Consider the following 25,919-nt stretch of genomic DNA (forward strand, 5'->3'; position numbering starts at 1 on the left):
GGCTCTACCCCCCTCCCCCCCGTAGGCTCATGCCAGGCTCGAGGAGGAGGAAGGGCAACTAGCCCCCCTGACCTGCCTGGCCCTAATGCCAGGAAACAGGAAGGACAATGTCCCCTCGCCCCTGCCAGCTCTTAGCTCTGTGAACACACCAGGTCTGCAAGGGGGGGGACAGCACTGCCCCCCAGCACCACCCCACCGAGCCTGGCTGCAGCTCACCCTGCCCAGCTCCTGGGGGGGCTGGGAGCAGGGCAGCGCTCACTGCCCGCAGCATGGCAGGAAGAGGCCTCCTGCCCACCTGAAAAGGTGGCAGCTGAGGGACACGTGCCCTAGGAAGTCCCAGCTTCGCCCCCCCAGGGCGGCAGCAGTCAGACACAGCGTGTGCGGGGGTCTCAGCCATTTATTTACCCTAGTGAAGGTTACAGCGTGACAGGCCATCTCCCCTTCCCCCATGTGAATCCAGACATCAGAGCCCCCCGCCCTACAGCACAGTCACTAAGCTTCAGACTTTACTGCCCCCTCTTCCCCCCCCCCCCCCCCCACCAGCTCTGCTGGGCACCACAACCCCCCCCTGCTCACCTGGCTGAGCCAATCTCCCCCCACCGCCAGGATAGGGGAAGCTGGGCCTGCTGGAACTGCGGCTATGCTGGAGAGGAGGCTGCTCCTGCCAGAGGCCCCATTGCTATCTGAACGGTGGCTCCTTCACCAGCTTTTGTGCTGAGAGAGAAGCTGCTGCAGGGAGGATGGTGGTGCTGGCTGAGGGAGAGGCAGAAGTGCTGGGGGGGGGCTGGCTCAGGGGAGGAAGATGGTACATGCACCTGCACAGGGCAGGGATGGGGGCTAAGCAGGATAGGCTGTCACTCATGAGCAGGGATGCAGCAGGGTGGCCAGCTGCAGAGTAACACGGCATGCGAGTTCTCCTCCCACCTCCAGCCAAGCACCCTGAACTCCAGAGGGCAGGAGTCCATCGCACCCCAGGGACAGGGATCGCTGCCACCTTAGATTCCCCAATACCGGGCCCCAGGTCATGCTGGTGGGCCCCTGGGCTGGATCTGCATGTGTGAGAAGCTCCAGGCCTCCTGTCCTTGTAACATCAGCACCAAGACTGTGTCCCCTACCCCTCGGGAACATACAGAAGGCCGGCTCACAGCAGGCTGCTGCGAGGGGGCGGCCGCAGGGCAGGAGGGGTTATTTTTTCAGGATCTGAGCTTTGGCGCGATTGATCTTCTCCACGACGGAGGAGTCAGTGGCCGCAGTGCACTTGGACAGGACGAGGTTCATCTCGTTCTCATTCTTGTGCTCAATGGCAGCATCGGCAGCTTGGTCCAACTCTCTGTAGGTAAACGATGGGAGAGTCAGCGTCATGCCCGGGCAGAGTCAGAGAGGCAGGTTCCGTCTCCCCCGGTTCCCTCTGCCGTGGGACCACCCCATCCCACCCACCGACACCACCCTGCCTTAGCTGGCGATCTCCCAGCCGGTTCAGGGATACCTGGCCCCCCCCGCCCCCATAGGGCACATGCGGCCGCGGGTAAGTGCGCCCCCCCCGCCCCGGTGCATGCTGCCGCGGGTATGCAGCCGCCGCCAAGGCCACGCCCATGCAGCACACACAGGAGGCTGAGCACGTGGAGAGGAAGCTCATTCCTTGCAGGCAGGCGCGTGCCCCACCTCCTGCGTGCAGACAGCGTCAGGACTGTTCCTTGCGTGAAGGAAAATGTACAGAGGGCCTCAGGCTTTGGTCAAGCTAGTAGGCCTGAAGTATTAGCTGAGCTTGCTTCTGGGTGTAAAGGGCACGAAGAGGCAAAAGTGGGATGGAAAGTCCCCAAAACAGAACAATGGCCTTCTGTGTACAGGGGACATGAGGAGGCGAAGTGGAAAGTCCCCAAACGCAATTTGCCACAGCCAAGCTTGTTTTTCTGTAGCCACAATGGAAGCATTAGAAAAGTCAAACCACAAACAACAACAGGAAAAGCCAAATAAGGGAGATGATTGTTTCTTTCTGCTTTTGACCTTTATTAAATTTTGCAATTGTATTCCAAAGAAGGTAATCAACATGAAATGTATGTGTAATTTGTCTGTGGTTTTAAGCTTTAAAAGGCTTGTGTGTTTTGCAGCTACTGAGAGCTGTTACCCCCCCCCCCCGCGCTTGTAATCAATAAAGGAGCCTCAGGCTGATCTGATCCAAACTCAACGGGTGGTTGATTTTCCACGACACTTGTAATGCACAGGACAGCGTGGGGGAAGATGAGCAGACGTGCACCACGGCCCGCTAGGGTGCAGAAGCAGAATGACTCAGCCATGGAGTTAATAGCTCATTGAGTCTCCGTTCATTCCGGGGGTAGGGCCCTGCAATAATTATGGCAGCCCAGGACCTGAGACACACTGACCACACTCAGACCTCGGTGCCCCAGGTGCAGGAGAGGGCAGCCCCGCCTCCTCTGCAAGGGGTGGGTTTTTCCCTGCTCATAAAACCCTGTCACCCCAGCTTAACTGCCCACCTGCTCCTCATCTCCCTGTGACACTCCTCCCACGCTGGGGTGGGGGACCCTGAAGCCCTCTCTCTGAACCACAAGACGAGGTGTTAGTCGCAGTACAGAGCCAGACGCCAGTGCATCGAAAGGAGCTCCTCCCCTGCAGAGAGCAACACCCCCTTCCCTGAGAGGGCTCGTGGCATTTGACAGAATGGGGCACAGACGGGGCCTAGACAAATTAGAGGATAGGACCAAAAGAAATCTGATGAGGTTCAACAGGGACAAGTGCAGAGTCCTGCACTTAGGACGGAAGAATCCCATTCACTGTTACAGACTAGAGACCGAAAGGCTAGGCAGCAGTTCTGCAGAAAAGGACCTAGGGGTTACGGTGGACGAGAAGCTGGATATGAGTCAACAGTGTGCCCTTGTTGCCAAGAAGGCTAACGGCATTTTGGGCTGTACAAGTAGGGGGATTGCCAGCAGATCGAGGAACGTGATCATTCCCCTCTATTTGACATTGGTGAGGGCTCACACTACAAGAAGGATGTGGAAAAATTGGAAAGAGTCCAGCAGAGGGGAACAAAAATGATTAGGGGGCTGGAGCACACGATTTAGGAGGAGAGGCTGAAGGACCTGGGATTATTTAGTCTGCAGAACAGAAGAATGAGGGGGGATTTGATAGCTGCTTTCAACTACCTGAAGGGGGGTTCCAAAGAGGATGGAGCTCGGCTGTTCTCAGTGGTAGCAGATGACAGAACAAGGAGTAATGGTCTCAAGTTGCAGTGGGGGAGGTCTAGATTGGATATTGGGAAATGCGATTTCACTAGGAGGGTGGTGAAGCACTGGAATGGGTTACCTAGGGAGGTGGTGGAATCTCCTTCCTTGGAGGTTTTTAAGGCCCGGCTTGACAAAGCCCTGGCTGGGATGATTTAGTTGGGGATTGCTCCTGCTTTGAGCAGGGGTTTGGACTAGATGACCTCCTGAGGTCCCTTCCAATCCTGAGATTCTATGGTTCACACAGGAAACGCCCATGAATCCCAGGTCACATCTGCAACCCACCCTACACTCAGAACCCAGCCGACCCCCTCCCACCCCCACCTCTGCGCTCAGACATGCTGCCCATGCAGGGTCTCCTGGGGAGCTGGAGCACTCTGCTCTGCCTTAGCAGGGGCCGCTCCCCGTTAACTCTCCAGCAGACGTACCTCACCAGGATGTGGGCCTTGACCCTCTGCTCCGGGGTCACGCGGGCAGCATACTTCTTGGCCTCGTGGCGGTTGTGATGTTTCATGCAGATTTCGACAAAGGGCTGGTATGGAGAACAAGGGAGACGGGAATCAGTGCAGGCGGCAGGCTCGGCTCGTGGGGCCGCTCTTCTGGCTCTCTGCCACCAACCTCGTTCATCTCAACCCTCGCCCCCACCCGCTGCACCTGCCTCTGCCCTTGGCTTTGGGGGTGTTCTTTAGTGCCCCAGTGCCTGTGCCCGGAACCTCACACTCCGCCCCCTGGGCTGGTGCAATTCTACTGGGAGCTGGAGGAGAGGTGAGCTTCCAGGGTCCCATGCTGGGACGACCTGAGCCCCCATCTGGGATCTGCCAGTGCTGCGTCTAAGGTGGCCAGAGGGGGCTGCATCCCTAGGCCCACGTTCCTTGCCAGCCTGAGCTCAGCACTCAGCTCCCCCTTCCCGGCCAGGTCAGACCAAAGGCCTGGCGCCCTGTCTGTGGGACCCATACTAAAGGCAGACAGCTGGGAGCCAGCTGGGGCAGGACGCTCCCAGCCAGGGGGTCTCTTATGGTGAAGAGAATCTCTTACCAGGTACCCAATGGGCGACTTCTTACTCTTGGAAAACTTCTCCATCTCCTCCCAGTCCTCCCGCTCGGCCAGGGCGCCGATCTTCAGCCACCAGAACCTGGGGAGCAGACACCTCGCGGCTCTTACTGGGGCCATCAGGTCAACTAGTTTAAACCACCCCCCACAATGCCCAGCCCCCCCGAGGACTGCTGGGTCCAATTCCCAAGGGGCTGGCACTACATCGATCTGTACTGCCCAGCCCCATATCCCCCCAAAGCAAACCCCACCCTGCCTTGCCAGCAACGCTAGGCAGCTGCCCCATATCCCCCCAAAGCAAACCCCACCCTGCCTTGCCAGCAACGCTAGGCAGCTGCCCCATATCCCCCCAAAGCAAACCCCACCCTGCCTTGCCAGCAACGCTGGGCAGCTGCCCCATATCCCCCCAAAGCAAACCCCACCCTGCCTTGCCAGCAACGCTGGGCAGCTGCCGCACCCAACATGGACGTTCAGGAGTGAGGGGAGAAAGGCCCCAACAACAGAGGGTGACAATGGGACAGGCAGCCTAGGGCTCTGCGTGCATCCAGCCCGTCATCCCATCTAGGCAGCTCTGCGCCCTACTCAAACGGATGCCTGTCATGTGACCAGTAGGGTTTCATTGTTTCCCTGTACCCGCCCCCTCTGTCTGTAGCCGCCTGTCATCTTCCACTTTGGTTGTAAGCCCCGAGGGGCTGTCTTTTTGTTCTGTGTTTGTGCAGTGCCCCTGGGCACTGTGGCAATACAGATAAATAATAATAGGTCCAATTTCCCAACAAAAAGCCCATTCCCCCCCCAAACACACTGGTATTTACTCCCCGGGGCTGGCCAGGGCATCAAGGGCTGCAGGGGCCAGAGGACAGAGAAGTGCTGCTCCCCAAGCTGGGCGAGAGCAGCAGTGGAAGCTCATCACAGGTACACGCTCTCCCACGGCTGCTGTCCGCACCGCACGGATGGTGATAATCACAGCCATCAGTCTCCAGGGCTGACAACCCAGCCCCCTGCCCTAGCCCTGGTTCCTCCGGATATGAGCCGCGTGTACTTGGAACGGCTCATCTGGGGCAGCGCCTGCCCGCCCCGCACCCACCTCTTGTCGGGGATTCGGAAGTCACGGTACAGCTGCTCCGCCCGCTTGTGGTTGCCGTCCAGGATGAGGCCATAGACAGTGTCGTGCAGGGAATAATCTACGTAGGGTTTGTCCAGCTCATCCTGCAAGCGGCGCTGCATCCGCAGCAGTTTGATCTGATCCTCTGTGGCCTGTGAAGCAGACACCAGGGCTGGGCTCCTCAGAGGGGCTGGGCCTCTCCCCTGGGGCGTCCATCTCCACGAGCAAGGCTACCCCGCCCCTGGCGTTCCCCACCCCAGGGCATCCCCAGAGACACAAAGGGCTCCCAAGGGAAGGCTCGGGCTGTGCTTTACGCAGATCAGCACCAAGGGGAGTTCCTCCCGCTGCCCTATTCCAGGGCCCCCTCGGCCCCATGGGCCATCAGGAGCAGAGCACGCTGCTTCCTCAGCCCCTGCTGCCCGGGTCCCCACCTGGCAGTGCCGAGCACTGCTCCCAGCCGGGCCCCAAGCCCCTAACAATGGCAGGAAGGCCCTCTGCAGCCAGGCCTGGCCAGAGGCAGCACCAGCTGCCCCCTGCCGGCTCACCCAGATGCCCCCACGCCCCCAGCCACGCTCACCTTGGCAGCAAACTCGTTCTTGGCCTTGTAGTACTCGTCCACTGCGTTCTGCAGCGCTGCTACACGCCCCTCGATCCGCTGGAAGGGACACAGCAACCGCCGGGCTAGTCACAGCCTCCCCGCCCCACACACTAGGTGGGGTGGCCATGTGAGCCAGCCAGCGCTTCTGGGCGGAGGTGCCTGTGGGTCAGGACTTGTGACAAACAGATGAGAGAAGGTCCCAATTCTGCAGTACTCGCCCACCGCCCATGAGACAGGAACGGGCCGGGCAGCTGGCTACCCAGGCACGGTTCCACCTAGCGATGGGTGGGAGCTGTAGCCTGGGCTCCGGGACCTGGGCTCCTCCCGCTGCTTCTTATTGTCCAGTATCCCTGGGCAGCGAATTCCCCTTCCAGCCCCCCAGCGGAGCCAGACAAGTTCGGGAACTCCTGGGAGCCCAGACGCACAGACAATGGAAACTCGCCTCCAGTGGCCCCAGCCTCCTGGCAAACACCACCAGCTAGGAGGCTGAACAGACCTGGGGGGGTGGGCGGGCAGTTACACCCACCCCACATGCATCATGGAGACTTCACCGTGCTCAAAGCATCAGGCAGAGATCGCTGCAGAGGCACGGAGCAGCCCGACGGAATCCCAGTCCCGAGGGATTCGCCCACCCAGCCCAGTTCCCTCCCCAAGTTCCCCCATCGTTGCCCAGCCTGCACCATGGGGAGAGGGGCCAGGCTGCTCCCGGGCACTCCTCCCCAGCACACTAGGGCCTTCCCAGGGAACGGGAGAGGAGGGACCCGCTCCCTGCGCAGGGAACCCACAGGCCGACACTCGGGCTCTGTGCCAGGCAGGGCACACCCTTGCCCAGCTGTGCCTGCCCCGAAGGGCTGGGGCCAGCCCAGGCTGAGCCTGTCCAGCCTTGGGGGAAGGACAACTCCACATCGCACATCAGGAGCCACCCAACTCCCGGCCCGGCCCCCCAAGGCTGGGGGATTAAGGAGAAAGCACTTTCCAATCTTCCCATGATCCTTCTGTTTCCTCACGTGAGCAGCCTTCTATCCCCTCCCCCCGGACCCCTACCGCAGGGAGGCCAGCGCCCCCTCAGCGCCGGGCCCCGAGTCCCCCCCGTACCGCAGGGAGGCCAGCGCCCCCTTAGTGTCAGGCCCCGAGTCCCCCCCGCCCCGCAGGGAGGCCAGCGTCCCCTCAGCGCCGGGCCCCGAGTCCCCCCCGCCCCGCAGGGAGGCCAGCAGCACAGAGGCGTCTCCCATCTCAGCACATCTTTATCCCTCTGCACCAGTTCGTCCGCCCCTCCTCAGAGGCTGGATCCTCCAGCAAACGCCAGCAGAGGGTCTGGGAGCCCCCTCCTCCACCCCGCAAGGCCCCGCCAGCTCTGAGGAGACCCACCTTCTCACTGGAGTAGCTGGAGTGGACGTGGAAGTTCCCGAGCTCCTGGTGATCGTCGTCCTGGTTGTACAGGTCCTTGAGTGTCTCCAGCTCCTGGTGCTTGCAGAACTGGGACATGATACACAAGGTTACAGCCGACACCCCCACCCCCACGAGAGTCAACGGGCTTGTTACAGAGACACGGTCACAGGAAGCCCCACTCGCTCAGCCCCCCGGCCCAGCACGGCACCGGTCACCTCTCACACCACCAGTGGGGGGCCCAGCCCAGTCAGTGCCCTGGCAGCTTACCACACCCATGAGCCACCCCCCACCCCCCGCTTACGGGCACAGAGGGGGCGGCCGGCCTCTCACCTGGCGGTAGAGACTCAGAGCCACCGGCTGCTTCTGCAGCGTCATGAAGAAAGTGCCACGATTCAGTTCGTTCTTCAGGTGCAACACGACGGTGTAAACTGGGGCAGAGACAGCGCGTTAGAGGGGCTACGGGTGCAGAGAGACCTCCCCGCCCCCGCCCCCAGGGCAGCTGAGCAACATACAGCAATCAGGGGAGGTCCAGCCAGCCAGCTCTCAGTGGGGCCCAGAATGTGGGGTGCAGAGGCTTGGGGGGAGGGGAGGGCTTGCTGAGCTCAGAGAGGTGGGGAGGGGAGAAGCTTCCCCACCACCCAGGGGCTGGGAGGCACCATCACTTGCAGCTCAGAGCTCAGCCTGGCCCTGAGCTAGTCTGGGGGGAGCCGCCCCCCGCCAGTGCATGCCAGAGGGGTTCCTCGGGGCAGGAGGGCAGGTCGGGGGGGGGGGGCCTCTGGCCCATTCGGTTCTTGGCCACAGGGGGCTCCGATCCTGCTGGTTTGGGGTGCACATGGGCCCGAGACCCAATCTCATTCCCCAGAGACCGCTGGAGCCAGCCCCGAATGGCTCAGACACCCGAGACCTGGGCCTGTTGGGAGCCAGGGCCTGGAGTGGAAAGGCTCCAGCGTATCCTGGCCGCCGGAGCCCCTGGGAGCCCTTCCCCGCACAGCTGTACCTAGGTCTGTGTCTCCACTCTCAATGGCTTTGTTCAGGGCCAGTTGGCTCTTTTTCATCTTCAGCAGCAGCGGGACCTGCTCCCCGGACCTGGGTTCGTACTCCAGCACCTGCCCCCAAGAGAGAAGCCCCTTCAGTGCACCGGCCTCTGGGGTCAGCGCCAAGCCAGACCCCAGGCCCCACGTGCTGGGTAGGGGTGCTGGGCCAGCGAGCTCCATTTCTTCAGCAGGGCCGTTCCCTGGGCAAGCGGGCGCTACCGGGAGAGGTACCCGCGTGCTGCTCTAGCACCACAAGCAGAGTTAAACAGGGGCACACTGGGCCAGGTGGTATCACCGGCCACCCTGCCAAATGCCATGTGTTTGGGAGCCCTGCCAGCCCCCGCCCCACAGACACACACACACCTTAATGGCCAGCTCCGTCCGGCCACAGTCGTATGCCCGGGCAGCGATCTCCGAGTACGAAATGCCAGGGGTGTCGCCCAGCTTCTGATTGATGGCGTGTGCAACCTCCTCATCAGACTTGTCCTTCTGCTGCACCTGGAGGGGCGGGAGGGGAGGTCTGGGCCCAGCTCTTGGCACCCAAAGGGAGCGCTCCAAGAACTGTCCCCGCTCTGGCTTCCCGGCCTACCTTGTAGCAGGCCCAGTGAGCCAGAATCCTGCTGACGCCCTGGAACTCCGACAGGCGCAGGTACTCGCAGATTTTGATGGCGAGGGGGTACAGCCTCCGCAGAACTAACCTGAGACACGGGCAAAGGGAACGTCAAACGCCCCCGGACGAGAACGCCAGCAGCTCTGCAAGCAGAGCCGGGAACCCAGCCAGCTCCCCAGAGCAGCCCTTCCCCGCCACACCCCACCCGCCTCTGCTAGGCACTGCCCTAGACATTGGCCAGGGCAGCAAGTAAACGGTCATGATGGGAGTGACACTAGTTCCCATTTCCCCGCAGGGGACAGGGAGAAATATTTAGGGCCATGCCCCTGTAAGAGGGCCCAGCCGTAATGCTCGGGGTGAAAGGTCCCCGGCAGCTGGCCTGGTGAGGCGGGTAAGCGAGCGATCGCTGCCGGGGAGAAGGGAAGCAGCCCAGGGGAGCGAACGGGACAGGGGTAAACGCAGTGAGGGAGCTCAGGGAACGGGGGTCGAATGCCAACAGTAATCTGGGGCAGCCTGCGGGTTTTAATTGTATTTATTTTTAAGCAGCTGTTAGTGATGCGCAGGGCCCCACCCCCGCACATCCACTGGAGAGCAGGTGGGGTCGCACAGCTGGCCCTGCAGGGACCAGCCAGGGACATCTCCTGTCCATTCAGCCCGTGGTGCCCAGCAGGGAGTGAGAGAGAGGGGCTTCCACCTGCACGTGCCCGGCCCAGAGCCAGGCCGGCCAGGCGCTCAGTTATCTCCACCCAGTGACTGTTCGATGGCCTCTGGGGAACAAGGCCGGTTCCTTCCCAGTGGGCAAGTGAGCGTAGCAGGATGCCGTGACGCCTGGGCCCCTTGTTCCCAGCTACAGCAGGGACAGGGCCGGAACGAGCCAGGGCGACTGAAGCTAGTTCCAGCCCTAGGAGGGGGCTGCCTGCCAGGCCCCACACTGGCAGAGGCTGGTGCGTGTCGTGGAGGTTTGTCGAGAGACCCCTGGCTGCCGCAGACAGCAACGCTCCCCACACTTCTACGAGGACAGATGGGCACAGGGAGGGGGCTGAGTAACCAGGCAGGGCCAGGCCGAGCCGAATGTCAGAGCAGGGGCTTCTGATGCAGTAACACAAGTGACTGTGGCCCAGGCCAGAGGGGATGCAATGGTCCCACACGCAGCCAGGAGGGGGCAGTTACCTGTCCAGCAGGACTTCAATGGTGAGCTGTTTGTATCTACAGCACCTGTTAAGGAGCAGCCGGGTGAAGGAACGGCGGGGGCTGAGCTGTGCTGGCAAGTTCCAGCTCCCACCACGAGGAACAATCATAGAAAATCAGGGTTGGAAGGGACCTCAGGAGGTCATCTAGTCCAAACTCCTGCTCAACCCTTGGTTTAGCAGGCCAATGCTCAAACCACTGAGCTATCCAATCCCACGGCCTGAGCAGTCACGGCACCTCCCCCCTCGGCTTGTACGTTCTTCTCACAGTGCAAGGCCAGAAGGGGCCCCCAGAGCCCTAGTCTGACCTCCTGCACAGCACAGGCCACCAGCCCCCCCCACAGACAGCTGGGACTAGACCAAGATCTCACCACCGGCAGGAGACTGGACAGGGAACAAGAGGGACCGGGGGACACCAATGCCCGAAGCCGAGTAGGTGAGACATGCCCAGATGCTCCTGGCAAGCGACCCATGCCCCTGCTACAGAGCAAGGCGAGACACCCCCCCCCCCCCCCCCAGTGTCTCTGCCAACCTGAGCTCCCCGACCCGCATCTGGATCAGTTAGACCCTGAGCACATGAGCAAGAACCAGCCAGCCACGCCCCCACAGTTCCTTATCTAACAGAGGCTCCTCACCCCATTTCACACAGGGAACAGGTGACTTGCCCGGGCTCACATGAAACCCAGGAGTCCTGATTCCCAGGGCCAAACTCATCTGTGGTGTAACTGCTGATTTCAGTGGAGTTACACTGGGGTGGGGCCTTTGGGCCCTTGTCCCTGCACTCGCTACACACACCACTCCCTCCCGCAGCAGATCCAGCCCGATCCACCTGCAGCACCACCCCTCGGCCGGCAGAGGATACTGGGCGAAGGTCAGAGGGATGCCGATCTGATAGTCCCGGATGGCATTCAGCACACGCAGGTCCCGGCACGTCCGCACAAAGCTCTCCGGGGGGAACTTGTCGAGGAAGCACTTTCCGAACGAGGCGGCCTGCGGACAGAGACGTGCCGGCGCTCAGGGAACGGGCGCTGAGACACCCCCCACCCCAGATCCTCCCCCACTTACCCGGAGCAGAGACTTCTGGGTTTCCGGCTCATGCTCGTAGCCAGCCGCCTCGATGCACTGCCGCACCGCCTCCGCGAGCAGATTCTGGTCCTTGATCTCCCGCAGGTACTCGTCCGCCTTCTGGCTCTGTTTCTGGGAGGGGACGAGAGAACCCTTCGGGTCAGGCCAGGGACGTCCTGAGCTGAAGGACCCGTCTCTGCTACAGCAACCTTCGCCCGGTGGGGAGAGGAGCCACGACCAGCACGGGCAGACAGCGCGGCTCCTGTCCCTGGCACGGCCTCTGCCTCCAGGCTCTTAGCAGAGCAGGGCGTTAGAGCCAGAGCGACCACTGATGGGGGGACACGCCCCGCCCGGGGCTCAAAGCGCCCTGTCGCTAAGGCGTATGGGGAAATAGAACAGGGGGGCCTTCAGATTCAAAGCTCTGGCTATTAAAAAGAAGGCCCCGAAATAAACCCTCCAACAGAGATCTGTTATGCTGACGGCCTTTACACAGAGTAGTACAGGCGTAAGTCTGAGCAAGACTGAACAACACGGTTCTCTGCCAAACTCGGTCAAGGGTAATGGCCGGGGGGGGGGGGGGGGGGGGCGGGCGGAGAAAAACACAGAACAATGCTAAAGGCTACAACAAGAAACTGCTTTAGCAACATAATAACCGCAAGTTTATGAAACCGCTCGAAAAATAGAATATCCGCTTGCATTAAGAAATTGCTTTTGCAAAGAGCTAATCATTTTTGCTGTTGCAGCTATCTGCAAAATTTTCCAATTCCAGCTATCTGCAAAATTAGCCAATCATAGATCTTCTTTTGGAGTCCCATGGTAACCCCCCCTTAACCCTTAACCGAAAACCCCCGGAAAATAACATGTGCCTTGCCGAGAAACGTACCCAAACTGGTGCCAAGTACCTCTCCTGGGGAAAACCGCCAAGCGCCCCTCTACCCAAATAAACACCCACTTCTCGGAAAATAATGAGGAAGGTACCAGGAGGGGGGGGGACTGACCCCAACCCCAGTTTCTTAACTCACGACCCCAGTTTCTTAACTCATGACGTATTGTTTGTACTTTGCTTGCGGTTTAATGAAATAAAAACCCGCCTGCGAGCGGCCCTCGGGGTGTCAGTTTTCGAACTGCACCCCAAACGCGTTTGGTATGTATTGCAATAAAGGCCTCAGGCTCTGAGTCTGTGAACTAAAATCAGTGCGTGGGTGATTCTTACCACAACAGGCGGGAACGCAGGGGCTTCCTGTTCCCTCCCGGCCCCAGCAACATGCAGCAAAGCCAGGCCATGCTCTAGGGGTCAGGCACTGGGTGCAGGGCAGAGGCAGCCCCTTTTCTCTGGGATCTCTCAGGGCCGAGGGGGCAGACACAGGGATTCCCCGCTGGGGACGCTGCCTGGTTGGGAAGAGCTGGGCATGGGGACCTGGGAGCCCCGGTGCTTCCCACACACCCGGCACGGTGGGGTCAGGCTGGGAATCTACCTGCCCGTGCAGCTCAAGGAGCCTTAGTTTAAAAAGAAAAGGGGGACGGGGGCTGGGTTTTCAGCACCCCCAGAGCCACGTTGAACCGAATAGAGGCTGTTCCAACGTGCTCCCCAGCCTCCCTCACGCTGCCGTCACCAGGCCATCTCGGCGCCACCTACTCCAGAGCAAGGGCTGGGCCCCTCTGCCCCGCACTGGTTAAGAAGTGGCTCAGGCACGTCACCGGGCATTGCTGGGGGGCAGAGAGCGAGATTTGTGCCAACAGCCTGCTCCAAAATCCCACCCTCAGGGCACAAAGCTGGCTCCCCCGGGCTCTGAATTCCACACTCAGAGGCCTTCCATCGAGAACACCCACCCCCACCCTGAACGGGAACCGCCTCGGTGTCTCCACGGATGGGGCCGCAGGGACTGCAGAGCGAGCCCGGCCCCAGCACCTTGGAGCAGGGCAGGAGCGGACAGGCGCGAGGGTGGAGCAAGGAGCACGAGACGTGCTGCTCTGTCTCTGCACAGCCCCGTCACAGAGGTCAGCTATAGGCCTCTTGGCTTAATGGCCAAACCCCCTAGAGAGCTTTCCGCATCGTTTGCAAGAAGGGGTGTAACCGCTCGGGAGAGTGGAAAGTTTAGTTGCTCAGTATAATGTCCTGTTTATCACAACCCCCAATGCACTGACCCCATTAGCACAGGACGTCCGGACATGCTTGGGAATTTGCAACATGTAACAGACAAAGGGGAACATGTTCCACTGCCATGTGTGTACGAAAGGCAGCAATGGCTATCGGTAAAAGAACGCATTGCTGAGTTACCGGGATCAGCCAGCCATCGGCACAAGGACTGGGTATTGTATTTCCACTCTTAGCATGCGCTGTTCTTAAGTAACAAAGGCAACTTTATTAATAAAGGCCATCAAGCTTGACTGCTCCTGTCTTGCTATTTTATTGTTACCGGCTAAGACCAAACCGCTAATGATCTATAGCTTTATCTGTACCTGAGAGATCCCTAAGAGAAGGGACCACCTTGTCTGGAGCCAGACTCCCCTCTGGCTTGGCCATTGGTCCCTGCAAGCTACTGGGCTACGGAGGGGCTGGGATAGCTCTGGATGCGGTTTCCGTGGGACCCATTGGCTGCTGTGACCCTCCCTGGCCCCTCCATTGGATCACTGGCTGTCCCTTTGCCCCTGCTGATTTCCAAGGGGAAGGCGGGGACGGGGCTGGGAGATGGCAGGATGCCATCGCAGAAGTGTCCCTTACCTCATACTCTCTCTGTGCTTCCAGCAGGAGAGCCCCAGGCGCCATAGAAGCGATTTTAAAGATCTCCTCGCTGGCCTCTGAAACAAGGACGAAACATCCTCAGACGCTGCCCCAGACCGGGGGCCGAGCCACCCGCCTTTGGGTGAGCCCACCCCCACATGCATCTTCCACAGACCTTGCCACACACACGCAGATACCAACAGCCACATTTCACAGAGAGGGAAACTGAGGCACAGACCAGGGAAGTGACTTGCCCAAGGCCACCCCGCAAGTCCAGGGCAGAGCTGGGACCCAGACCCTGGTGTGCTGACTTCCAGCCCAGGCTCTTCTCCACTAGAGCTGCTTCTCTCCCAGCTCACTGCAGCAATTCCCTCGCCCTGCTGTGTTCCGCAGGCCGGCGACCGTTGGGAAGGGAGAGCCCCGTGGGGCGCTCTGCGGAGACACAGAGCTCCCCTAATCCCCCAGCACAGGGAAGGGAGGAGGGGGCCTGGCTTCTGGCTTCGGCTTCACACCACCAGGGAGGAAACAAGGGCTCTCCTGGGGGGCACTGCAGGTCAGCGTGACCTGTCTGACAGGCGACAGGAGCGGTCGGGGTCTTAGGCCAACCTCCAGGAGAAATTTCTCCGCATGGCCAAGCCACCAGGACACACCTGGCCACGGCTGCTCAGGAGAGGCAGAAGGTGCTGCTGGGCCAGGCAGGTGCCATGGCTGAGTCAGGCAGGGCTTCAGTCGCAACTTCTGCTGCTCAAGAGCCAGCAGCATCAGCAGCAGAGGGAGGAGGGGTCCAGCTTAGAAGAGCCGGGGTGCTGCGGGTCAGGACAGAGGGGCATGGACAGGGCTGGGCAGGGAAGGGGCACCAGGCCTGGAATAGTGTGTGGGGGGGGTGAGTTGGGACTGAGGGGCATGGGCAGGGCTGGGCAGGGAGGGGGCACCAGGCCTGGAATAGCAGGGGGGAGGGGTTGGGACTGAGGGGCATGGGTTGGGACTGAGGGGCATGGGCAGGGAGGGGGCACCAGGCCTGGAATAGCAGGGGGGAGGGGTTGGGACTGAGGGGCATGGGCAGGGCTGGGCAGGGAGGGGGCACCAGGCCTGGAATAGCAGGGGGGAGGGGTTAGGACTGAGAGGCATGGGCAGGGAGGGGGCACCAGGCCTGGAATAGCAGGGGGGAGGGGTTAGGACTGAGGGGCATGGGCAGGGCTGGGCAGGGAGGGGGCACCAGGCCTGGAATAGCAGGGGGGACGGGTTAGGACTGAGAGGCATGGGCAGGGAGGGGGCACCAGGCCTGGAATAGCAGGGGGGAGGGGTTAGGACTGAGGGGCATGGGCAGGGCTGGGCAGGGAGGGGGCACCAGGCCTGGAATAGCAGGGGGGAGGGGTTAGGACTGAGGGGCATGGGCAGGGAGGGGGCACCAGGCCTGGAATAGCAGGGAGGGGTTGGGACTGAGGGGCATGGGCAGGGCTGGGCATGGAGGGGGCACCAGCCCTGGAATAGCAGGGAGGGGTTGGGACTGAGAGGCATGGGCAGGGCTGGGCATGGAGGGGGCACCAGGCCTGGAATAGCAGGGAGGGGTTAGGACTGAGGGGCATGGGCAGGGCTGGGCATGGAGGGGGCACCAGGCCTGGAATAGCAGGGAGGGGTTAGGACTGAGGGGCATGGGCAGGGCTGGGCATGGAGGGGGCACCAGGCCTGGAATAGCAGGGAGGGGTTGGGACTGAGAGGCATGGGCAGGGCTGCATAGAAGCCCAGGACCGGAGTAGCCAGGAACAGGGGTTGCTGCACATGCGGTGCGGGGGGAGGATGGGAGTTTTTCGACATTCTACCCCAGGTTATCAGCTCCCTCGCCTCCAGAGCCAGCCCTGGCTGCCGGCTGCCAAGGACGACGAGGACATGCAATCCGGCATCCAACAGAGCCCGTGTCTCAGGCTGCCGCCCTCTCCCTCCCTCCCTCCCTGGATCTCAATTGGGTTTGGAAATCCGGAAATCTGCGTCCAACAGCAACCGAATCCCCACCCCCGCAGGCTCACCGGGGATTTTGTGCAGGAACTCATGCGTGGTACGAGAGAAGATCCTCACCCCGTCCAGCTCCGGCACCAGGTAGGAATCCTCGTCCAGAATGAACCTACGCTCTCCGCTAAGGGTCCACAGCTCCGCAACATGCCTCCAGGAGCCCCGCCCGGCGATCCCGCCGAGCCGGCCCCGCCCCTCCCCGCCAGGGTCGACCCCACCCCGACAGGCGATCCTGCCGAGCCAGCCCTGCCCCGCGATCCCACCCCGCCCCGCCAAGCCGAGCCCAGTCAAGGCTGGGGCGCTATCCCTGCTCGGGAGAGGGGCAAAGGGGGGCCCAGTGGAGAGACCGAGTCTCTCCAGAGTGGTAATCGCTAATGGGAACACGCTGGGACAGGAGACCAAGCTGCTGCTCACAGGACTCAGCTGATCCCCACCTATTAGGGATCAGGAGGAGACTTGTATGGGCAGGGCCGGCTCGGGATCGCGATCTGCGGCGGCAATTCGGCGGGAGCTCCTTCGCTCCGAGCGGGAGTGAGGGACCGTCTGCCGAATTGCCGCCGAATAGCTGGACGTGCCGCCCCTCTCCGGAGCGGCCGCCCCAAGCACCTGCTTGCCAGGCTGGTGCCTGGAGCCGGCCCTGTTTGTGGGGGCCCGATGACGCTCCCCCTCCCCCCATTGGCTACGGCAGGGTTCTTATACCTTCCTCTGGGGCAGCTGGTGGGGCCACATCAGGCCCCGGGGCTGAGCCCGTCTGGCAGCTCCTACGTTCTGACAAGCCCCAGTCAGTGGCAGAGGCAGGCACAAACCCAGATCTCCTGGCTCCCAATCCCACGCTCTACTCCCCGGGCGTCCCTCGACTCGCGTCTCTGACTCAGAACAAGAACTGCAGTTCAGGAATGACGAAGAGCCTGACCCAAGGCTGATCACAGGGCCAGACTCACTCCCAAGGCCGTATACGCTGAATGAGGAGAGGGAAACAGAGTCAGGCTAGAACCATGGGCAGCAATAGCAGAGATTCCCCTTGGAGGAGCTTGAGGCAGGCTGCCCTGGGACCAGCCGCACGGCGGAAGGGAGGAACCCACAGTGGCAGCCAGAGGGCGGGCGGCAGGACAGACAGGAGTTAGCAGTGGGAGCCGGGGGCAGAGGGGCCAGTGGGATTTGGCGCGTCTGTGCAAAGACATCACATGGGGGAGCAGCAGCCCGTCCCTAGCGGGAAATGGCAAAGCATCGAAAACATAACAGAGGCAACCGTCCCACAGCGGCCCCCTGGGAATCAGGCTGAGGCCCCAAAGTGCTTCTCAGCCCCCCGAGCACTTCCTGCCTGGACATCCCAGGATCTGCCCTGCTGCCCCGCTCCAAAGGATACTGAATACACTCCTTGGAGTTCCCAGCCACCAGGAGCCGGCGATCCCACGCCGCCACCACTGCCCGCTGCTTGCTCCGGGGGCGCGTGCACCTGTCGCAACGAGACGGCTGTTCCCTTAGAACACACTGGAGTGAGGCTGTGCCCAGCCCCACAGCCCCTCAGCTAAACTCCCCAGCCCGCTGCAACCCGCTCCTGCCGCTCCACAGACGTTCCCAAACCTCCCCACCAGCCTCCCTCCGCACAGCCCCTCTCGGCCAAACTCCCCGGCCCGCTGCAACCCGCTCCTGCCGCTCCGCAGACGTTCCCAAACCTCCCCACCAGCCTCCCTCCGCACAGCCCCTCTCGGCCAAACTCCCCGGCCCGCTGCAACCCGCTCCTGCCGCTCCGCAGACGTTCCCAAACCTCCCCACCAGCCTCCCTCCGCACAGCCCCTCTCGGCCAAACTCCCCGGCCCGCTGCAACCCGCTCCTGCCGCTCCGCAGACGTTCCCAAACCTCCCCACCAGCCTCCCTCCGCACAGCCCCTCTCGGCCAAACTCCCCGGCCCGCTGCAACCCGCTCCTGCCGCTCCGCAGACGTTCCCAAACCTCCCCACCAGCCTCCCTCCGCACAGCCCCTCTCGGCCAAACTCCCCGGCCCGCTGCAACCCGCTCCTGCCGCTCCGCAGACGTTCCCAAACCTCCCCGCCAGCCTCCCTCCGCACAGCCCCTCTCGGCCAAACTCCCCAGCCCGCTGCAGCCCGCTCCTGCCGCTCCGCAGACGTTCCCAAACCTCCCCACCAGCCTCCCTCCGCACAGCCCCTCTCGGCCAAACTCCCTGGCCTGCTGCAGCCCGCTCCTGCCGCTCCGCAGATGTTCCCAAACCTCCCCACCAGCCTCCCTCCGCACAGCCCCTCTCGACCAAACTTCCCGGCCCGCTGCAGCCCGCTCCTGCCGCTCCGCAGACGTTCCCAAACCTCCCCGCCAGCCTCCCTCCGCACAGCCCCTCTCGGCCAAACTCCCCGGCCCGCTGCAGCTCGCTCCTGCCGCTCCGCAGACGTTCCCAAACCTCCCCACCAGCCTCCCTCCGCACAGCCCCTCTCGGCCAAACTCCCCGGCCTGCTGCAGCCCGCTCCTGCCGCTCCGCAGATGTTCCCAAACCTCCCCGCCAGCCTCCCAGAGTCACACTCAGCCCACGGCAGCATCGGCGCCCTCCTGGAGCCACACAGTCGCTGGCGAGGTACCTGCTCCAGGCCAGCGCCCCAGAGGAGGAAGGGGGCCCAGATGCCCCATTCCAGAACAAAACAAGAGCCCCACTTACCAAACCATCTGTCTGGGCGGAGTGCGGAAATCGCAGCTGAATTCACCCAGCTTCTCCTGCAGGGGAAGAGACGCGATTTACAGGGACGTACGGCTGGGAGGTAAGAGGAGCGCAGGCTCTGCTCAGACGGGGACATCAGGATCCTCCGCCAGGGCAGCTGTAGGAACCTTCCCGGCAGCACGTGCCGCATTGAGCTGGTCACTAGCACCGCGGTGCTGTCTGCGCCCCCAGGAACACCAGCGCCACGTCCACACGGAGACCAGGGTACGGCTCTGCTCCATCTGCTCTGGCCAAGAGCCCAAAGCTGGGCAATCCCCAGCCAGCATTGCACCACTGGCTATGAGTCAACAGTATGCCCTTGTTGCCAAGAAGGCTAACGGCATTCTGGGCTGTATAAGTAGGGGCATTGCCAGCAGATCGAGGGACGTGATCATTCCCCTCTATTCGACATTGGTGAGGCCTCATCTGGAGTACTGTGTCCAGTTTTGGGCCCCACACTACAAGAAGGATGTGGAAAAATTGGAAAGAGTCCAGCGGAGGGCAACAAAAATGATTAGGGGTCTGGAGCACATGACTTACGAGGAGAGGCTGAGGGAACTGGGATTGTTTAGTCTGCAGAAGAGAAGAATGAGGGGGGATTTGATAGCTGCTTTCAACTACCTGAAGGGGGGTTCCAAAGAGGATGGAGCTCGGCTGTTCTCAGTGGTGGCAGATGACAGAACAAGGAGCAATGGTCTCAAGTTGCAGTGGGGGAGGTTTAGGTTGGATATGAGGAAACACTATTTCACTAGGAGGGTGGTGAAACACTGGAATGGGTTCCCTAGGGAGGTGGTGGAGTCTCCTTCCTTGGGGGTTTTTAAGGCCCGGCTTGACAAAGCCCTGGCTGGGATGATTTAGTTGGGAATTGGTCCTGCTTTGAGCAGGGGGTTGGACTAGATACCTCCTGAGGTCCCTTCCAGCCCTGATATTCTATGATTCACTGAGGCTGTCTCAGACTCAGCTGCTTGCACCACAGGCTCCGGGGACTCACGAGAGCAGACTGCAGCCACGGCCTCCCGCAGCCTAGTGGCCGACAATGTAGAACTGTGGGACGTTATTGACATAAACTGGGACCATATAGATCATTGTTGCAACCAAGGTCCTGTAGTGGCACCAAATCTTGTATAAAGGGGGTCAAATGGGCTGTCTAAGACAAGGTTATGGTTTACTGGTTATGATTATGCTGTCTATATGTGTGTATCAGTTTTGTAGTTGAAGTTATGAATATTGGCTCTACACTGTCTGTATGGCAAACTTATGCTATGCTTCTGGGTGACATCCCAGACAAGCTGGTGTTAGCTCTGCCTAGCCTGCTTGATGGCCCATTAAGGACCATCAGCTATACAATGGACCCATTGAGAGAAGGCCAATATGCCTTCAGACTCAGCAAAGTATGCAGGGACTGGCCCATGTGACTCCAGGCTCCATTTTGCTGTAATTTTCCACAGTAAGAACAAAGAGGTGTTCTTACACCTGGAAAAGACTATATAAGGCTGATGCCTCATCTCCATCTTGTCTTCAATCCTGCTTCGTACCTCTGGAGGAACTTTGCTACAAGCTGAAGCTTTGAACAAAGGACTGAGGACCCATCCCAGCGGGGGATGTATTCCAGAGACTTGATTTGAACCTGCAGTTTATTCTATCGCTGCTGCAAGCCTGAACCAAGAACTTTGCCATTACTGTATGTCATTGATTCCATTTAACCAATTCTAACTCTCATCTCTATCTTTTTCCTTTTATGAATAAACCTTTAGATTTTAGGTTCTAAAGGATTGGCAACAGCGTGATTTGTGGGTAAGATCTGATTTGTATATTGACCTGGGTCTGGGGCTTGGTCCTTTGGGATCAGGAGAACCTTTTTCTTTTACTGGGGTATTGGTTTTCATAACCATTCGTCCCCATAACGAGTGGCACTGGTGGTGATACTGGGAAACTGGAGTGTCTAAGGGAATTGCTTGTGAGACTTGCGGTTAGCCAGTGGGGTGAGACCGAAATCCTCTTAGTCTGGCTGGTTTGGTTTGCCTTAGAGGTGGAAAAACCCCAGCCTTGGGCTGCAACTGCCCTGTTTGAGCAATTTGTCCTGAGTTGGCACTCTCAGTTGGGTTCCGCCAGAACCGCATCGTCACAAACTGATGAATGAAATTGTTTTTAATTGTTCACTTTATTAATGTAACTTCATAAGTAAAGTTTTATGAATGAAACAACATTCATTCATAAAACCAGTTACCCCAATAACTGGCTAATTGACAATTAAGATGCTTGTTAAGAGCCATAGCTGTTCAGCCAGTTGCCTTTGTAAGTTTCACTGTCAATCCAATTCCTGCTTAAATCACTGAGACTTGCACTGTTTCAGTATTGTAACTTCTGTTCACTGTTTGCCATTCACTACACTTGTCTACTTCTGTTCACTGTTTGCCATTCACTACACTTGTCTACTTCTGTTCACTGTTTGCCATATTGTAAATTCAAACCCCATTTTACAAATGCTTACTCCATTTTGTAAGCTTGCTGCAACCTTCATCTTTGCAAACCCTGCTGTAATCTTATTAGTTTAGTTTAAATGTTTGAATGAGGGATGTATGGATAATGGAATCAACCTCCAGCACCAGCCTGTCCTGATGAAATAGAGTTCAAACACCAATGGCTGAAGATGCAGACAAGAGCCCTAACAAAGTAAGAAGAATCCACCCTAAAAAGAGAAGAACAAAGGTACAATAGAAGGAACATCAAAGCCAGGTCTGAGGCTGAAAGTCATGTCTGCAATTGCCGGGTGATCAATCACCAAACCCAGAGGCAGCGCGACACAGCAAGACCCATAGACTCTGGATTCAAACTAAAGCCTACAAAAAAGGATGGGTGAGATGGAAGACTTTGGAGGGTAACATTCTGCTGCCAACATGGAAGGGCATCGGCGCATGCCCAACAGAGACCCAGCCCTTCCTTGTGCCCGGCTTTCCTGGCCAGTTACTGCCACAAGCTACGAACCCAAGCTGCGAACTCAAGCCACGAACTCAAGCTATGTTCAGGACTGGTAACTATGCAGCCGCTGCAGAACATCTGATGGATGTGTGTGTGGGAGTGGGGGGGGGCAGATAGGTATTCGTTATTGGTCATAAATCAAATTGTGTTATCATAATAAATGTGGCATCTTTGTCTTGCCCCCTAAAACGATCCTGTGTAGTTTTATCTGCATAACATTATGTGACGGACAGGCAGCGCCCGAGGGGCAGCACTCACCTTCAGGGAGGACGTCCCCATCCAGATAGAGCCCGTGTCAGTGAACAGGGCCAGGTAGCAGTAGTTGAAGGACACTGCCATCTGCACATACGCGCCAGCGTGGGGGCTGATGCCAGGTGGAGTCTACAATGCAGGGAGAAGACGACAGAGGTGATAAAGGGACAGACAGACACAGCAGCAGCTCAGCAGGGCGCAGGTTGGGGGGATTGGCACTGAACCACTAGTGCCTGTGAAAAGGGCAGAGTCCCGGAGAGCGCTGTTCTCTCTCCAGCCTGTGAGCAGCGGCAGGGCCACCCCAGGGACACAAGGGGAGGGCAAGCGCGGGCTTTACCAGCTGTGCGGGGAGGTAGAGGCCTTTGGTCTCCAGGTCTGGATCTGGCCCCTCCCACCAGTGATTGCTTCCCCGTCGCTCGCTCACTCACCACCACGGAGCAGGACGTGTTGTCCAGGAGGTACAGGTCCTGGCCAATGGCTAACAAGATGATGGTCACTCTGTCCTGGGACAGGACGGCCCAGCAGGAGGGGAGCTTTTGCAGACCTGCCGGAGGGCAGACACAGGTGGTCAGGCCCCTTGCCCAGCCCCGAAGGAAAGGGCGGGGGCAGGGGTGGCGTACCTGGTACCTCCGGCATCCTGCGCAGCTTGAGGTCGTCGATGTTGGTGGTGAGGGAGAAGCGGTGCGCTCCAGTGAGGATGGCCACGCCCGTGCCGTACTCCGTGTGGAAAACCTTCGCCTCCCGCACGTGGTTCTGCAGGACCTCCTGAGCCACGAGACAGAGAGACAGGGGCATGGCCCAGGGACCGCCACGGAGACTGGGGAGAGCATGGGATCGCCAGCGGGGGGCCAGAGAATGAGACCCTGAACTATGGACACAGCCGGATGAGGGACTGGGGCAGCCCCTTCTCGCTCTACCACATGGCTCCGAGTCACAGCCACAGCCCGCACTGCCGCTAGCTAGTTCTCGCTCCGACCAGCCTGTTGGGGGTGGGTGAGCTGGCGATACAAGGCCTCAGGCCTCTTCGCCGCGGTTGTCAGCTAAACCCCCGGTACTGCAGCCACGGTGCAAGAGGCGGGGAGAGCCCAGCGCCCGGGTGAGATCCCGGCACCAGCAGGAACCCCGGTCTCCTGGCACTGGCAGGGCTCCTGAGAAGCACGGCAGAGATGCCATTTGCACAACCGCATTTCCAGCTCGTACCGTGAGCCCAGCTCCGCCCTGCCTCCTCAGGAAAGGCTCAGCGGGAGCTCTGCCCAAGGGACACCTGCCGTCCCAGCCAACCTGAAATCGCGCACAGCTCGCGCCTCGATTCAAAGGCTGTTCCGAGATGAGCGGGGCCCTAACCTGCTGACAGCTCCTCCGGGGTCCCTCAGGCCAGTTTGCAGCCCTAGTGACAGCCTTGCCCAGCTTCCTGGCTGCCCCCTCCCAGGGCCCAGGCAGTGACTCATGCGTGGATCCAGGCCAAGGATGGATTTGGGAGCCTCACCATCCCCAGCACAGTCAAAGGCGTAGAATGTTTGTTGGCAAGCGGAACACAGTCCCCTCCCCTCTGCCCCCGCCAGCGCCTTTCGGGGGTCAAAGCACGGTACACACAGCGACGGAGTCAGCCTCACATCATCCCCTGGGAGCCAGACCAAGCCCGGCCCATGACTCCTCAGCTCCAAAAAGGAGAACGAAGTCCCAAGTGGAACGAATTTGTTCCAGGTCATGCAGCAATTAATGGCAGATAAAGAAAGAGAACCCAGGAGTCCTGGCTCATGGCTCCATGCTCTAACCACAAGATTACACAGTCCCTCCCACAGATGGGAATAGAACCCAGGAGTCCAGGGCTCCCAGAACCCCCGCTCCCAGCCCCAACTCCCGTCTAGAGCAGGGAACAGAACCCAGAAGTCTTGGTTCTCACTTTCTTGATCCAAATACCAGCCCAGCCTCCCTCCGCTAACGAAGCCACCCAGCCCGCGCCATCCGCACTCACGTTGCCCATGCTGAAGTGTCGCTTGAATTCACAGAAGAGGTTGTAGATGAGGACGGTGCCATCCTCCTGGATGCAGAGCAGGTCCTCGCTGGCAGTCCAACCCAGCTGCACCACCTGGCCGCTCTTCCACTGCGGGGAAGGACAGAACCACGCCCCGCACATCAGTCCCGCTGCCCGGAGGGGTCACTTTCATACAGTGACAGGAAACCCCTGTAACTACGCTGCGGAATTCACACCAGCCAGCACAGCAGAGCTGGAGCCACAAGCCACCTCTCTGGGCCTCCAGCCTCTGCTGCTCCAACCCCAGCCATCAGGCCCTCCTCCTTGGCACCTGGCTGTCCCTGGCCTTTCACGACTCCACCCTGCCCTGGTTCTCCTCCTCCCCCTCCAGCTGATCCCCATCTCCATGGGGTCCCACAGGCCCCCTCCTTTTCTCCCCATATTGCCCCCATGCAGCTTCGAGTGCATCCTTCTGCTGCTGACCTGTCCCTCCCTTCCCAGCCTCTCCGCCTCCAACTCAGTCTGTCTCCTCCAGGAGGTCAATGTCCCACGGCCATGCCCTCCCCATGTCACCGCCTCTGTCACTGCTGGTACCACCACCTCCCTCGCTGCTCACACCCAGACCCTGGGCACTAGCTCTGGCTCCCCCAGGCTGCGGTATTCATTCATTGTTACAGAAGAGGATCGAGCTGAGATTGGGGCCCCACTGTGCACACAGTCAGAGACAGCCCCTGCCCCGGAGCGTTAAAATCAACACAGACCAGACGATGGGGGAGCGAGGCACTGAGACGTTAAATGACGAGCCCAAGGCCTCACAGAAAGGCAGTGGCAGAGACATGATCTCGGAAGTCCTACTCCACCCCAGCTGCAAGCTCCTGGGGGCAGGGCCCGAGCCTGTTCGGTATGGAGTGCATTGTGGGCTTCACTGGAAATAAATAATAGCTAAAATTTGGATAATCCACCCTCCTGCTTCAGGACGTCTCCTGACTGCTGCCACGGTCGGCGGGCTGTGTCCAGCCCACCTCCTCCCATAGGCCACTGTCAGGACTGGCATCTGAAGCACTGGGCCTTGCCCACTGCTGGAGGCGGGATACCACAACACACGTCACTGCTTCCGTGCAGCCTAGGAAGCCCTGTGCTCCAGACTTCCCGCCCCAGACGCAGGCCAATCAGTTCCAAGCTCCTGAAGACACCTCGGAGGGACCACACGGGAAGGAAATAAAAGTGAATTAGTTGGGGGTTGGTCCTGCTTTGAGCAGGGGGTTGGACTAGATATCTCCTGAGGTCCCCTTCCAACCCTGATCTTCTATGATTCTATGAACATGGTGGAGCTAAAAGGGATATCGCCTGCGTCCAGGTGCTACCAGTAGGACAGGCCCACAGGGAGTTGGCACTAGCTGGCCACACCGAGCTAGGCACTCACCAGAACGCTGGCCAGGGGAACGCCCGAGGCCGAGTAGATCTCCAGCAGCGGTCGGGAACCAGGTGACTTCTCTTTCCTGAAGTTATTCTTCAGCAAAGCTGCAAGAGACAATCTGCAGTGAAACAACAACAGGGAACCCAAACCCAAACCACCCCTGCTCTCGGGAGACCGTCAAAAGGCCCCGTGCTCCCCAGGACTGCAGTGGGACAAGGCTGAGCCTCCTCCCCTGCATCACGGGTGAGCAGCTCACCATTTCCCACACTAATTTACATAATCCTTCCTTGCCCCTCAGTTCCGCTCAGACAATGTCCCTAGTCTGGTCAGTTTCCCTTCCTGGTTCTCCCCATTAGCTCCTGTGCTGCGGGGTTTGGCTGCAGAGGAAGATGTGAGAAGTCTAGCGGAGACGCACTCTGCACAAAGGCTGGCATAGAATAACCTCTTCCCAACCGAGACTCTAACAGAGGGTCACTTTAAAGCAGGGGGGAAAGGGGGGGGGGGGGAATCAATGATTTTCTTTAAAAAAAATTAAATGCAGGTTTATTTTTAAAAGTTCATTCTATTTAATCTTAAATTTGAACTGACAA

The 25,919-nt window shown here is 59.8% G+C and overlaps 1 protein-coding gene across 1 annotated transcript in view; it reads right to left on the minus strand.

Moving 5' to 3' along the window:
- Window positions 1–863: 863 nt before the first annotated feature.
- The window catches only part of VPS16 (VPS16 core subunit of CORVET and HOPS complexes), a 34,239-nt gene continuing 9,183 nt past the window's right edge, over window positions 864–25,919 (minus strand). The window contains exons 3-24 of the mRNA XM_065405770.1: window positions 25,336–25,433; window positions 23,913–24,041; window positions 22,558–22,702; window positions 22,366–22,481; window positions 21,944–22,066; window positions 18,668–18,723; window positions 17,370–17,459; window positions 16,021–16,115; window positions 13,997–14,073; window positions 11,275–11,406; window positions 11,072–11,199; window positions 10,193–10,228; window positions 9,002–9,110; window positions 8,776–8,910; window positions 8,376–8,484; window positions 7,709–7,806; window positions 7,358–7,465; window positions 5,969–6,046; window positions 5,374–5,543; window positions 4,275–4,371; window positions 3,668–3,771; window positions 864–1,330 (exon numbers count right to left, since the gene is read on the minus strand). Coding sequence (XP_065261842.1) covers window positions 1,186–1,330; window positions 3,668–3,771; window positions 4,275–4,371; window positions 5,374–5,543; window positions 5,969–6,046; window positions 7,358–7,465; window positions 7,709–7,806; window positions 8,376–8,484; window positions 8,776–8,910; window positions 9,002–9,110; window positions 10,193–10,228; window positions 11,072–11,199; window positions 11,275–11,406; window positions 13,997–14,073; window positions 16,021–16,115; window positions 17,370–17,459; window positions 18,668–18,723; window positions 21,944–22,066; window positions 22,366–22,481; window positions 22,558–22,702; window positions 23,913–24,041; window positions 25,336–25,433 — 2,378 coding nt within the window. The 3' untranslated portion in view covers window positions 864–1,185. The remainder of the gene's footprint in view (window positions 1,331–3,667; window positions 3,772–4,274; window positions 4,372–5,373; window positions 5,544–5,968; window positions 6,047–7,357; window positions 7,466–7,708; window positions 7,807–8,375; window positions 8,485–8,775; window positions 8,911–9,001; window positions 9,111–10,192; window positions 10,229–11,071; window positions 11,200–11,274; window positions 11,407–13,996; window positions 14,074–16,020; window positions 16,116–17,369; window positions 17,460–18,667; window positions 18,724–21,943; window positions 22,067–22,365; window positions 22,482–22,557; window positions 22,703–23,912; window positions 24,042–25,335; window positions 25,434–25,919) is intronic.

This window comes from Emys orbicularis, chromosome 5, assembly GCF_028017835.1.
Source record: "Emys orbicularis isolate rEmyOrb1 chromosome 5, rEmyOrb1.hap1, whole genome shotgun sequence".
NCBI classification, from domain to species: domain Eukaryota; kingdom Metazoa; phylum Chordata; order Testudines; family Emydidae; genus Emys; species Emys orbicularis.